At 36.8% G+C, this 15,165-nt stretch overlaps 1 protein-coding gene across 1 annotated transcript in view; it reads left to right on the top strand.

Moving 5' to 3' along the window:
* The window catches only part of ADAMTS20 (ADAM metallopeptidase with thrombospondin type 1 motif 20), a 103,482-nt gene that overhangs the window by 60,972 nt on the left and 27,345 nt on the right, over window positions 1-15,165 (top strand). The window contains exons 20-25 of the mRNA XM_082742264.1: window positions 2,864-3,064; window positions 3,660-3,789; window positions 4,004-4,098; window positions 4,184-4,278; window positions 4,795-4,928; window positions 10,173-10,264. Of these exons, the coding sequence (XP_082598390.1) occupies window positions 2,864-3,064; window positions 3,660-3,789; window positions 4,004-4,098; window positions 4,184-4,278; window positions 4,795-4,928; window positions 10,173-10,264 (747 nt within the window). The remainder of the gene's footprint in view (window positions 1-2,863; window positions 3,065-3,659; window positions 3,790-4,003; window positions 4,099-4,183; window positions 4,279-4,794; window positions 4,929-10,172; window positions 10,265-15,165) is intronic.

Genomic DNA, 15,165 nt, shown 5'->3' with positions numbered 1-15,165 from the left:
CTGGAAATTTTTAAAAGATTTTATTTAGGGACTACTGGGTGGCTCAGTTGGTTAAGCGGCTGCCTTCGGCTCAGGTCATGATCCCAGCATCCTGGGATCGAGTCCCACATCGGGCTCCTTGCTTGGCAGGGAGCCTGCTTCTCCCTCTGCCTCTGCCTGCCACTCTGTCTGCCTGTGCTTGCTCTTGCTTCTCTCTCTATGACAAATAAATAAAATTAAAAAAAAAAAGATTTTATTTATTTATTTGACAGACAGAGATCACATGTAGGCAGAGAAGCAGGCAGAGAGGGGGGTGGGGGGAAGCAGGCATCCTGCTGAGCAGAGAGCCCAATGTGGGGCTCGATCCTAGACCCTGAGATCATGACCAAAGGCAGAGGCTTTAACCCACTGAGCCACCCAGACCCCCCAGTTTCTGGAATTTTTTGATAGTGTTTTGTCGAGGATTTTTATATTTACATTCATAAGAGTTTTCTTTTCTTGTAACATCTTTGCCTAGTTTTGGTATAAGGGATATAATGGCCTTGTAGGATGAATTAGGAAGTGTCCCTTACTCTTCTTTCTTTTGGAAGAGATTTAGAAAGGCTAATGCTAATTCCTATTCAAACATTTGATGGAATTTACCAACAAAGTCTGTGGTCCTGGGCTTTTCTTTGTGTGAAGTTTTTTAATTATTATTATTATTAATTCAATCTCTTGGTTACAGTTCTGTTCTTTCTCCATCCCAGAATGTATTGTTATTGCTGTTTGCTTGTTTGGTGAGTTTTTTTAAACTCACCGTAAAGTCTGGTATCCTTTGTCACATGTAGTCACTGAAGTTTTGCTTGATTAATATAATTGTGAGCTAATAATTCAATACTGATTTCCTTAGCTACCTAGAAACAATCTCCAACCTTTGCCAAGAAGCTCTGTAAATGGAGGCACCTTTAACACTCAGCCACGGAGTTGACAACTCTTCCATAAGCTTAAGGTCCTGCTTTTGTTCATAGCTTAGATGTCAGTCAGAGATGAGAGTGTAGGCTCTTCCCAGGTGCTTCCTGAGCATGTGTGAAGTCCTGGACTTGTGCACAACCTTATGCATATCCACAGACTTTTAGTTCCTATGAATATATTGGAGCTTTTCAAAGCTGTTGTAGACATTTCATTTCCCAGATTTTCCTTTTAAGCTTTTGTGACTATCCTATTTTTTGCTCCATCTGTTATCCCTGCTCTGGAGGCTGCAAAGTTAAACAGTGGCCTTTAATTGGGTTCAACAAACACCCCTAGTGAAAAGGCTTTTAGCATTGGTGCAAGCAAGCTCTAAGTCAAGTCGAATAAAGGCAGCCTTGCAAGTAGGATCTTCTAAAAAACCACCAAGCAGTTCAAATTATGACAATTCTATGGGAAGGAGACTTTGAAGGATGTCCAACCCAGTTCCTCCTCTCTTGTAGTGGCCAGGCTGCAGGTTTTCACCATGTTGGCAGGACTATTCATTTTGAAGGCTACTATGGAGCTAGAGAGGGGATAATGGGTATAGGGTAAGTCGGAACACCACAAAGTTCCCTCTTCATCCTGAGATTTAGCCTTATTTCTTGAATAAATGCTTCCTGGATTGCTGCAAGCCTTTGGTTAATTTTTAAGGCTCTGGGAAAGTTAATTCTGACAAATTTTTCCAGTTTCCTCATTGCTTTTCTGGAGGACAGAATTTTCACTTTTCCTTACTTAGTTGTTTTCACTCACCCTCTTGGTCTGTGTTGATAGGTGGATTTTTCTTCTCATTATAGGTTATATTTTCCTGCTTCTTTGCATGCCAGCTAATTGCATGTTAGACATGAATTTTACTTTTTTTGGCTATTGGATATTTTTTATTCCTATGTATACATTATGAGCTTCATTCTAGAATGAAGTTATTTTGTGTGGAAACACTGTAATCTTTTCTTGTCTTATTCCTAAGATTTGTTAGGTCAGACCAGTGCATTATTTGGTCTAAGGTTATTTCCCCTCTACTCTGTCAAGACCCCTTTGAGTACTCTACCTATTATCCCATGTATATAAAGTTTTCCAGTCTGACTGCAGGGAATATTTAGTCCCATGTGAGTACCAGATACAGTAAATCCTATCTTTTGGTTGATCCATTCTTTGGCCTCACTTGATGTCTTCACATATGTGTGTGCACTGGTCAGAACTCTGCTGTCCCCTTGTGTTTCTAGCAGACTAGAGCAGTTATAGGATCACTTTTTTATTTCCATCTCCCAAGTATCATTTCATTGCCTAATGTCCAGTGTCTGAAAAGTCATTGTTTATTATATTTTTTCCAGATGTTTTTATTGCTTCAGGTTAGAAGGCAACTTATTTCTTGTCACTCCATTATTGCCGGAAGCAAAAATCTGCTTTCCCTTTTTTGGATCTTTATGTCTACATCACTTATTTATTTTGGTCAAGTGGTATTATATATCACATTGTAGGTTTTCAGATAAATGTATGTTAACTTATATATAGTTACTAGTAAGTTAAGGCTAATAACTATTCTTTATTTCAGGTAAGAACTCCTAATATGTTCCATTTCTGTGAAGTTGTGCCTACTGGGAGATAAGGCTTCAATCCAATTAAACTGTTCTTAGCAGTGTAATGGAAAACAGAACCAAAAAACATAGGCACTACAAATAGACAGTCAAGCATGAATCTGCATCCTTTCCATTTATTGGCTCAACTCTGGAAATGTTACCTAATGCCTCTGAACATTTGTTTATTCATCTGCAAATTAAGCTGATAAATAAGATTATTGTGCGGAGTATATAGCTTAGTATGTATTAAGCACCTGGCAAATAGTAGGCCCTCGTTAAGTTTAAGAACATTTTTTTCTCCCTTATAATTGTGTATTTTTCAGTGTGCAGGTAACTGTGGATTTAGTTACCGACAAAGGATTACATATTGCGTTGCTATCCGGCCTACTGAGAAATATAAGCTTCATCAACTTTGGCCTATAGACTATCGGGAATGCCCTGTGCTGCCTTCCCCTCAGGTTTACAAATGTAATTTTAGGAGCTGTTTGCATGTGGCCACTTGGAAAGTGGGGAAATGGAGCAAGGTCAGTATGTAATTATGAACTGAAAGCCTTTTGAATGAGATTTTCTAGGTGTAGGATACCTGGTAATCTGCTATCTAACTAGATCTCAGAGCTGTCTCCTACCCCTTTTGTCTATAAAAACCACTATCAGATACTTGTATAAATATTTCTTTTTCTATGCTTGCTATAATCTTCTTATAAGCAGGGACTGTAACTAATGACTTATTTCTGTTCCTCTGAGAGTTTTGCACAGTGCCTTTCATTTTGAGTAGATGCTTAAGAACTATTTATTAGTTAATTAAAGAAGTAAATCTGATGTGTGAGTAATGAAAGTCATTGGCACTATATTCCATTTCCAATTTGATAGAAAGCAAGTGAATATTGCTTTGCAATCTCAGCATATAACAATGATAAAAGCTCTGTAGTCTTAATAATCAATAATTATTAATTAATGCATTATTAATAATCGTGATTATTAATTAATAATAATTAATTAATGCATATGAAGGGATGCCTGGGTGACTCAGTCAGTTAGGTATCTGCCTTCGACTCAGGTCATGATCCCAGTATCCTTTTATCCATTACATACTTCACTGCCAAACCGTACTCTTCACAGTGCTCAGTGACTTGTGGAGCTGGGACAATGGAGAGAAGAGTAGAATGCATGGCTGAAAGTGGTTTGTCCAGTAACTTATGTTTAAAGCGTTTAAAACCAGATGCTCAAAAGAAATGTTACATCAATGACTGTAAGTAATAGACTTTAAAAATCTACTTAATACCTAAGTGTTCCTTGGGAGTTTTAATTAAAATGTGAAAGTAAATATTTGTAGCAGTCATACGTTCCACATAACAAGATGTTTGTTTTTTCAAAGTATATTAATATTTGTGTGATTGAGCTAAATTCATGATCTGTTTGTAATTTGTTCATTGTCAATAAGTTGTATTCACTTGTCCTTGAAGGTAAAACATTTACAAGCTGCAAAGAAATCCAAGTAAAAAACAACATTACCAAGGACGGTGACTATTACCTTAACATCAATGGAAGGATAATAAAGGTATTTTGAAGACAGTCTGCATTTGATTTTAACATTGGCTATTGACTGTAAAAAGCTTTTCTAAATGTTTTCATTTTCCATTTAGATCTATTGTGCTGACATGCTCTTGGTGAACCCCAAGGAATATATAACATTGGCCAAAGGTGAAGAAGACAACTTTTCTGAAGTGTATGGTGTTAGGTATGAGGCTTTTTGGCTTATCTGTGAATTTTTATGTTCTATCAGGAGAATTACAACTTCCAGCTTTCAGAGTGACACTTGAGTATCTCATAAGTGGGACAAGTAATTTAGGAGCAAGTGGATATAGTAGGACCTAAGCCAGGAGTTGCCCATGCCTGTTGAATACTGAAGACTTGAGTATTAACATGTGCTCAGAGATTGACTAAGAAGAATACTGACAGTGAGCTGTGGAACAACAGAGAAGAGTTTAAGAGCTAGGTATATTTTAATAGAAATGAAATTAATACCAGTAATAAAAAGTAGGAGAACTATAGTGAATTTTTTTCCATAAACCATTCTTGAACGTCCCATTGAGAACTATATATTAATCTTGAGTGACTTTAACTTCTTTCTCATTTAACTTACTTACACTATAATACTGAAGAGTATATCTTCCCATTTCCGAAGTTTACTATTTATCTACATGATGGGGGAATTACTGCATCTAATACTAAAAATACTTTAATGTTGTTTCAGACTACAAAATCCATATGAATGCCCTTTTAATGGAAGTAGGAGGCAAGACTGTGCGTGTAAAAATGACTACCTGGCTGCTGGGTACACTGTTTTCAGCAAAATAAGAATCGATCTCAATTCCATGCAAATTAAAAGTAAGTGCTGGGACACCTGGGTGGCTCAGTCGTTAAGTGTCTGCCTTCAGCTCGGGTCATGATTCCAGGGTCCTGGGATCGAGTCCCACATCGGGCTCCTTGCTCAGTGGGGAGCCTGCTTCTCCCTCTGCCTGCCATTCTCCCTGCTTGTTCTCTCTCGCTCTCTGAAAAATACAATCTTTAAAAAGAAAAAATAAAAGTAAGTACCAAATCTCTAAAACAGAAAATCTCTATTTGCTAATGACATTCTAACAATATTCTGACATATGTGATAGCCAGGGTATAGAGAAGGGCCTAGCATTGTGCAATAATTACTTAATTTTTTAAAAAGATCTTAATAGGTACATAATTCCTTTGCAATGGCATGAGCCATGGGGACCCTTAATAAAAATGTAGTCGTAAAAACAGTGATAAGATGCTTCCCTTCTAAGATATAAGACTCTACCTTAAAATCCCCAATTACATTAGGGACAAGGAAGTTAATATCCTCAACATAATTGTATAAGCCTTTTGCAGGGCTTAAGGTAATAACTAACATTAATTTCTTCTCACAATTTGTCAAGTATTTTCCCATAAATTGTCTCATTTGATCTTTTTTATAATTCTGTACTAGTTAAGACAGAATTGCCTCACACCGTTGCTAGTGATGAAATTCAGATGTACTTATAAAGTTAAATGACTTGTCTGAATTCATACAGTTAGTAATTGGTGTTGAGGGATAAAGTCCCACCCACAGATCCCAGCTTCTGTACCTGCTGCCTTTCTAGGAAATAATTCAGAGATTTAGTAAAATCAAAACATATTTACAGAACCTAATATACACAGAACATAAGGCAACCTTCCATCCTAGAACTTGCATACCTATAGGAAAAGGCAAAGAAGTTCATTTTGGAAGCAGACACTCTAAATTGCAATTGAATCACCAGTACCTAGTATGGTGCATAGACTATAGAAAGAAACAAAATAATTATTGAGACATAGAATGCATGAGTACATAATCTCTATATCACAGTCACATGATGATGAATTATAATTTACTGAACACCCACTGTTACTGCACTGGGGAAGCATTTCACTGTTATGTTTACGACTCTGGAGTTAGACTGGGAGTAAATTCTTCGCATCCATTTACCAGTTGCATGACCTTGGAAATATATCTTTAAGCCCAAATTTCCTCCTCTATAAAGTGAAAATCTGCCTCTCAGGTGTTTTTCCTTTCTTCTTTGTTTCCTTTTTTTTCCTTTTTGGTGAGGATTAAAAGATAATACTCGTAACATACCTAGTAAGTGCCTTGCATATGGGAAATGCTCAGTAAATGCTGGTTGTTATTTAATACTGTATGTTGTAATATTGCTAAGTACATAGGGGGAACTTGGTAACTTACTTGCTGTTTATTAAGCTGTTATATACCTTTTTTAAAAATTTCTTTTCAGCATAACAGTATTCATTTGCACCACACCCAGTGCTCCATGCAATCCGTGCCCTCTCTAATACCCACCACCTGGTTCCCCCAATCCCCCACCCCCCACCTTTTCAAAGTCCTCAGATTGTTTTTCAGAGCCCATAGTCTCTCATGGTTCACCTCCCCTTCCAATTTCCCTCAACTTCCTTCGTCATTTTATCAAACAACTCTACCATTTGCCTGGCATTTGGCTGGGCCCTGAGAATACAATGTCAAATCAATACAATACAATACAATACATTTTCAACTCCCTGATCTCTCTTTTTTTTCTTCCAGTTTGGATGGCGAAAACCCAGTCCTGATTAAACATTTCCCCTGTGATCCAGTTGCAACATGCAACATGAGTGTGGCCCCCTATATACTGCCCTTCTGACTGATCTCCCCTTAAACGCATGACTACTAAGTTACATGCTGTTTGAGTAATCCTGTTGCCCTTCCCTAGTTCATTTCCACCCCCACACCCTTAAATGCCTAACATCTTCTCCTTTAGTTTCAAATTTCTAAAATTTCCAACACTTCCACTTTGTCTACTCATTGCTGATGATCTTGCTTCCTATCTCATGAGAAAATAAAAACTACTGGAAGAGCTTTTCCACAACCTACCACATCACCCCATTTACAAGGTTCCCAAACTCTTACTTATAGACTTTTCCTTCTCTCCTGCTTACTGTGGGTGAACAATTTCCCCTCCCACCTAAGGCAGCCCTCTTTCGTGCTTCAGTTTCATCACTTCGTACCTATTCGAGAACATTCCCTCAGCAAACTTTCCTTTCCCTCTTAAACTACTGATTCTACCTCCATTTTTCGAAATCCAAATGACAGGTTCTTGGTTTTCATCTTACTTGATTCCTGTCCTGGCCACTTTCTCCTGTCTTTCTCACAGTTTCTCAGCTCGACTGTTTACTCTTAGTCTTCCATAACACTGAATGTTGAAGAGCTTTGGGACACAGTGATCCCTTTGGGAATCTCATTCTACTTACAGATTTCAAATGATGTACCCAAATATATATTTCCAATTTGGATTATTCCTCTAAACTCCAATATCTAGCTCTTCACTAGCAAATCCACATGAAAGTCTCATCGGCATATCAAATTCAATAAATCCCCAACTACTTTCAGTATGTCTTCCAATAGCCTCTCTTCCTATCTCAAATTTTTATCATTTCAAGAAATGGCACATATAATCTAGATACTCCAGCTAAAATCTAGCAACATCTTAGCTCCTCCATTTCTCTCACACCAACATGCAGTCTATCATCAAATTCTGTGAGGTGAAGCTCTAACATACATGTTGCTATGGACTGAATCAAGTCTCCCAACATTCATATGATAAAGCCCTAATCTTCAATGTGATGATATTTGGCTATGGGGAGATAATTAGGTTTAGGTATAATCATGAAGGTTGGACTTTCATGATGGGATTAATGCCCTTATAAAAAGAGGAAAAGACACTAGAGCTCTCTCTGCCAAAAGAGGACACAGTGAGGAGGATGACCATCTGCAAGCCAGAAGAGAACCCTCACCAGAACATGACCATACTGACCCAGTGATCTCCACCTTCCAGACTCCAGATGTTAGAGAAATGTATTTATGTTGGTTAAGCCACAGCTAATGGTGGTTTGTTGGGGCAGTCTAAGCTATCAGATATCTTAAATATCTAAAAATATCTAAAGGTGACACTAAATATCACTTTCTCACTACCTCACTGCTACCACCTTCACCTGAATCCACACCATTTTCCCCTGGATTATAATGCCTACTAAAATTGTAGTATTCCTACAATTTAGTATTGTAACACTCTCCACTCCTAAAATCCCTTCTTCTCTCCTTCTTTTAACTGTTTTTTTTTTTAAGTACTACCCCTAATATAATGTAATATTTACTTTATTACCTGTCTCACTCTGGTAAGATTCAGATTCCATCAGCCTCTTCTCCTTCCACTGATGTGTTCTTAGAGTACTTAAAATAATATCATATTCACAATAGATTCTAAATAAATATTTGTTGAGTAAAAAGTCTTTAACTTTCCTCAAGAAACTGTCTTGAGGAAATCTTGAAGATAAATTTGAATTAAATGAAGTAGAGAAAAGTAGTTTCAGGAGAAGGGACCAGCATGAACAGAAGCCTGGAAAGGTGAATCATCTTGGTTCCATTAAAAAATAAAAAGCCCATTTTTCTCTAAACATAAATGAAGGTTGGGAGATGACAGCTTGTTAAAGAAGTTCCCAGAGAGCAGATCATTAAGAACAATGTGTACTAACTATACAGTTGATTTTATAAGTTATGAGAACCACTGGGGGAAAGTTTCAGCAGAAGGAAGAGACTTGGTATCCATGAACGTAGTTAAGAAGTTAATATAATAATCCAGATAGAAAATGATGTGGCCTTAAAATAGGGGTATGGCTCAGAATAGGGAGAATATTAAAGAGGTACACCCTGTTAGATTTCAGACAGAAGGAACATGGGGATTAGCAACATAAAATATTTGGAAAGTTTTCCAAAATAACAGGGCGGATGGTGACATCGTTCAGTGAGATGGAAATACTGCAGAGGAAATAAGTTTGGAGAAAAAGATAATGCATTTAGTTTGGGGGTGTTGAGTTAGAGCTATCTGTGGGGTATCCAGGTAATGATGGGGGAGATAGTAGCAAAGGATGCTTGACTTGAAATTTCTGTCTGCTCTGCCTTAGCCTAATTCATAAATTCCAGTGGAAGCAGTGATGTGTGGATACTTGTTTAACAACCAGCATTTAACAACCAGGAGACAAAGTCTGACTTATAGCATTTACCAATGTCCCTGGTTATATATATCCTTACCATGCCAACTTCAAGCTACAAACACGAGCTTTTTGTACATGATGTTGAAAGAGACACACCCAGCTGGTTCTCGGGATTTGGTACAAGGCGACTCTGGCACATAACTGAAAGCCTCCTAGTCTTGAAAATGTGTCCTTGGTGATATGATATTTCTAGGAATGCTACCTTTGACGATTACCTGTAGGCAACTGGTGTCATCATGGGGACATGCAGTGATCTTTCAGTCTTGTTGAAAGGTGAAGTGATTTGAAACAACATTAGCGGAGGTGAGAGCCCCTGACTAGAAGATTGTTGGTTAGAATATTATTTGATTCAAGCATGAATAAGTGAATGGACCAGTTGACTTTTAGGGTTCCTTCCAACCTGTATTTGAGCCTATGTCTCTATTTTTGATACTTCATATAGAATCTCCAGAATTATTGCCAATCGGGAAATTTTGCTAATGATGTTGGCAAAAGTAAGGTTCAAAAAAAAATAGCAATATAATGCAGTAATATTAGAAATCAAAATAGCAAATATTTTAGTTGGATGCTTTTGTTTTTGAGTTGCCTAAATGAATTCATATATACACATCACATATATGGTCTATAAGCACTCATGTGTGGCTTTGTCATGATATATTAACCTTCAATGTTTTTCCTTCTATAATTTGCTCCTGACCCCACTTTATTTTAGATATTCCCTATAATGTAAAATATAACAATGTATTTATTTTCTTAAAACCTCGATTAATTTATACATGTACCTGTGATTTATAGGGCAACTTTTGAGATAAACATTTTTGTATTAAAAATTATTTATCAAAAACCTGATGTGTACTGTAATTGCATAGCATTTTCACTTAAAATTTAGAATTAATTATATAAATATATTTAAGAATATAATATAAAGACTGTATGTTTTGCAGTGAAGATTGGAAAATATGCAACTCTTCAGTGCTAAAAAGTTTCATTTATTTTTTTTAGTCACAGATCTTCTTTTTGCCCAAACAATATTTGGAAAAGCAGTGCCATTTGCCACAGCTGGAGATTGCTATAGTGCTGCCAGATGCCCACAGGTATTTCATATTTGTTTATTTTTCTCTCACTGTGGAAAAAAAATGGATGCTGTTTCTCCGAATTTTCTTGACCAGAATATTGCAAAAGGCATAAGTAAATAGAAAAATGTAAATTTCCTATATGGAATTTTATGTCAAAGATTATAGATAAATTTTGGGGGGAAAAACATCTCTGCCAATTTTAGGTTTGTTTGAAAGGTGCAGTAACACAGATTGCAAATTGTTCAGAGCCTATTTTTCCTTCCACCATGCATTTTCATTTTTAATCTTTCCAGCTGGTCCCTGGAAACAAATGGTTGTACATAACAAAGTGAAGGAATGGATCACAAGCATGTGGCCTCCATACACGGCTGCTAGCATTGGTTATATCAGCTGAGTCCATACCAGTGTCAGAATAACTGTTATTTGTGAAATAGTGTGTTTCCATGACTTTGCTCTTGCTTTATTTTATTTTCAGAATTCTCTGCACACAGCCTTTAGGCCATCTCTGTGATTTCCAGTATAGAGTGTGCTTTCTAGGAGAAATTTACTCTCATCAAGAGATTTTATAAAGTCTATGTGAACATCAACATTATAAGATGGAGACATGTAAGCTAGATTAATATAGCATGGTTAGGAAGATTCATCACTAATTGAAACATCATGTGTAAGAAGTAATAATTATAATATTGATATTCTCAAGAGAAGTAGCTGATGGTTTGCCAGAGCCGTCTCTTGGGATTTCCCATTCACTATTTTCATCATGTGACAGAGAAGTCATGCTTATGTCGAAAAGAGAGGGCATTTTCTATACTATACAAAGATACTTAAAGGAGACCAAATGCATTAGAACTATGGGCTCAAATGAATAAGAAAAAAATTAACTGGAATGAATTTATAAATTTTAGGTCCAGAAATGCAAATCGAAGCTGGTGATGTTATATGAAAAAGACCTTGGTGTTTTATTCATCCATCCTGAGTTCAATATGACTCATGTAGATTATGGAGTAATTTCTAAACCATCCCATATGATCATAAAGTATCTAAACATAATATTAACACCAAAAGATTTTAAATTTCTGTTTGAAAAGGGTAACTTTTAATCTATATAAGAGTAGGAGGCAAAAACCAGGGCGGGGGGAAAAGAGCATTTAAATCATGTCACACAAGGAAAATGAAGGTAACTAGGAAAAGAATGTGAAGTTATGGTAACTATCTTTAACTATTTAAAGAGCTCCATGAAAGAGGAATGAGGTCAGTGTGTTATTCCAGGAGGCATTAATAGAGTAACAGATTCCAGCTCAAGATAAAGAAGGTTTCTGACAAGAGAGAGTTGTCCAGTAAAAAATCTCCCAGATGTGGAACCCAATAAATCACTAATTTTTGCCTGTAGTTTTTATAAATTGGTCTTGTATCCTGAAACCCTGTTTAACTAATTTATGAGTTATAGTAGTTTTTTTTTTTTTTTTACGGGATTCTTTGGGACTTTCTATATACACTGTGATGTCATCTACAAATAAACATAGTTTTAATTCCTCCTTGGCAATATGGATGCTGTTTATTTCTTTATCTTGCCTCATCACCCTGTCTAAAACTTCTAGAGCAATGTTAAAGTGATGAGAGAAAAAAAAAGTGATGAGAGTAGATACACTTGTTTTATTCCTGGTTTTAGGGGGAAAGCATTCAGTCCATCATTAAGTGTGTTAGCTATGAATGTTATAGATGCCTTAGTCAAGTTAAGGAAGTGCCCTTCTAGTCCTAATTTAAGTGGTTTTATCATGAAAGGGTGTTGGTTTTTGAAATGTTTCTGCATGTGCTGAGGTGATCCTGAGGCTCTTGTCCATTACTGTAGTGATACGGTGTATCACACTGGTTGACTATTGTATGTTGAAACAACCTTGCATTCCTAGGAGAAATCCCATTTGGCCAGGTAGTATCATTCTTTTTATATGTTGCTAGATTTGACTTGATTTGTTGGGAATTTCTCATCTATTTTCATAAAAGACAACTGACCTAATCATTTTCTTGTGAGGTCCATATTCCAGTTTTGATATCCGGGAAATGCCAGCCTTATAAAGTGAATTGGGAAGTATTCCCTCCTCTTTTACTTTCTTGGAAGAGTTTGTGAAGAATTAATTCTTCTTTTTCTTTTTATCACATTTTAATTCCAGTATAGTTAACTTACAGTATTATTTTTCAGGTGTACAATATAGTGATTCAACAATTCTATACATTACCCAGTGTTCATGATGAGAAATGTTTTCTTTAATTCCCATCACCTATTTCACCCATTGTCCCCACCGAACTCCCCTCTGGTAACCATCAGTTTGTTCTCTATAGTTAAAAACCTCTTTTTCTGTTTGTTTCTTAAATTCCACATATGCATAAAACCATATTAATTTCTTTCTGACTTATTTCACTCAGCATTATACTCTCTGGATCTATCCATGTTGTTGTAAATGACAAGAGTTTATTCTTTTTATGGCTGCATAATATTCCATGGTGTTATATGTTTATGTATACAACTTCCTCTTTATCCATTTGTCTCATTGTTAGCCCCAGGGGTACAGGTCTGTAAATCATCACGCTTATACACTTCACACCATTCACCATAACACATTTCCTCCCTGATATCCATAACCCCACCACCCTCTGCATACCCCCCTCACCCTTGGCAACCCTCAGTTTGCTTTGTGAGATTAAAAGTCTCTTATGGTTTGTTTCCTGCCCAATCCCATCTTGTTTCATTTATTCTTTTCCTACCCACCAACACCTCCCCATTGCATCTCCACTTCCTCATATCAGGGAGATCATATGATAGTTGTCTTTCTCCGATTGACTTATTTCACTCAGCATAATACCCTCTAGTTCCATCCATGTCTTTGCAAATGGCAAGATTTCATTTCTTTTGATGGCTGCATAGTATTCCATTGTGTGTGTGTGAATGTATACACACACACACATATACACACACAATGGAATACTATGCAGCCATCAAAAGAAATGAAATCTTGTCAAATATATATTGTCAAATATATATACAATCAATCAAATGATTGTATATATATATACACATATATATATGTATGTGTATACACACACACGAGATATATATATACATATATATATGTGTATATATATATATCTCTCATCTTCTTTATCCATTCATCTGCTGATGGACATTGAGGTTCTTTCCATAGTTTGACTATTGTAGATATTGCTGCTATAAACATTTGGGTGCACACGCCCCTTAGGATCACTACATTTGTATCTTTAGGGTAAATACCCAGTAATGCAATTGCTGGGTTGTAGGGTAGCTCTATTTTCAACTTTTTGAGGCAACTCCATGCTGTTTTTCATAGTGACTGCACCAGCTTGCTTTCCCACCAACAGTGTAGGAGGGTTACTCTTTCTCTGCATCTTCGCCAGCATCTCTCATTTCCTGACTTGTTAACTTTAGCCATTCTGATTGGCATGAAGTGGTATCTCATTGTGGTTTTGATTTGTATTTCCCTGATGCCAAGTGATGTGGAGCACTTTCTCATGTGTCTGTTGGCTGTCTGGATGTCTTCTTTGCAGAAATGTCTGTTCATGTCTTCTGCCCATTTCTTGATTGGATTATTTGTTCTTGGGTGTTGAGTTAAAAGTTCATTATAGATTTTGGATACCAGCCCTTTATCTGATATGTCATTTGCAAATATCCTCTCCCATTCTGTCAGTTGTCTTTTGGTTTTGTTGAATGTTTCCTTTGCTGTGACAAAGCTTTTGATCTTGATGAAGTCCCAATAGTTCATTGTTGCCCTTGTTTCCCTTGCCGTTGGCGATGTTCCTAGGAAGAAGTTGCTGCGGCTGAGGTTGAAGAGGTTGCTGCCTGTGTTCTCCTCAAGGATTTGGATGGATTCCTTTCTCACATTGAGGTCCTTCATCCATTTGGATTCTGTTTTTGTGTGAGGTGTAAGGAAATGGTCCAGTTTCATTTTTCTGCCTGTGGCTGTCCAATCTTCCCAACACCATTTGTTCAAGAGACTGTCTTTTTTCCATTGGACATTCTTTCCTGCTTTGTCAAAGATTAGTTGACCATAGTGTTGAGGGTGCATTTCTGGGCTCTCTGTTCTGTTCCATTGATCTATGTGTCTGTTTTTGTGCCAGTACCATACTGTCTTGATGATGACAGCTTTGTAATAGAGCTTGAAGTCCGGAATTGGGATGCCACCAACTTTGGTTTTCTTTTTCAACATTGCTCTGGCTATTTGAGGTTTCTTCTGGTTCCATATAAATTTTAAAATTACTTGTTCCATTTCTTTGAAAAAAATTGATGGGATATTGATAGGGATTGCATTAAACGTGTAGATTGCTTTAGGTAGCATAGACATTTTCACAATATTTATTCTTCCAATCCATGAGCATGGAACATTTCCCGTTTCTTTGTGTCTTCCTCCATTTCTTTCATGAGTACTTTATAGTTTTCTGAGTACAGATGATTTGTCTCTTTGGTTAGGTTTATTCCTAGGTATCTTATGGTTTTGGGTGCAATTGTAAATGGGATTGAATCCTTAATTTCTCTTTCTTCTGTCTTGCTGTTGTTATATTGAAATGCAACTGATTTCTGGGCCTTGATTTTATAACCTGACACTTTACTGAATTCCTGTACAAGTTCTAGCAGATTTGGAGTGGAGTCTTTGGGTTTTCCACATAAAGTATCATATCACCTGCAAGGAGTGAGAGTTTGATGACTTCTTTGCCAATTTGGATGCCTTTTATTTCTTTTTGTTGTCTGATTGCTGAGGCTAGGGCTTCTAGTACTATGTTGAATAGCAGTGGTGATAGTGGACATCTCTGCAGTGTTCTTGACTTTAGGGAAAAGATCTCAGATTTTCCCCCTTGAGAATGATATTCATTGTGGGTTTTTCATAGATGGCTTT

This window comes from Mustela nivalis (genome assembly GCF_964662115.1).
Source record: "Mustela nivalis genome assembly, chromosome: 7".
Classification (NCBI taxonomy): domain Eukaryota; kingdom Metazoa; phylum Chordata; class Mammalia; order Carnivora; family Mustelidae; genus Mustela; species Mustela nivalis.
Note: the sequence above shows the minus strand (reverse complement) of the source record. Positions and strands in the feature narration are given on the sequence as shown.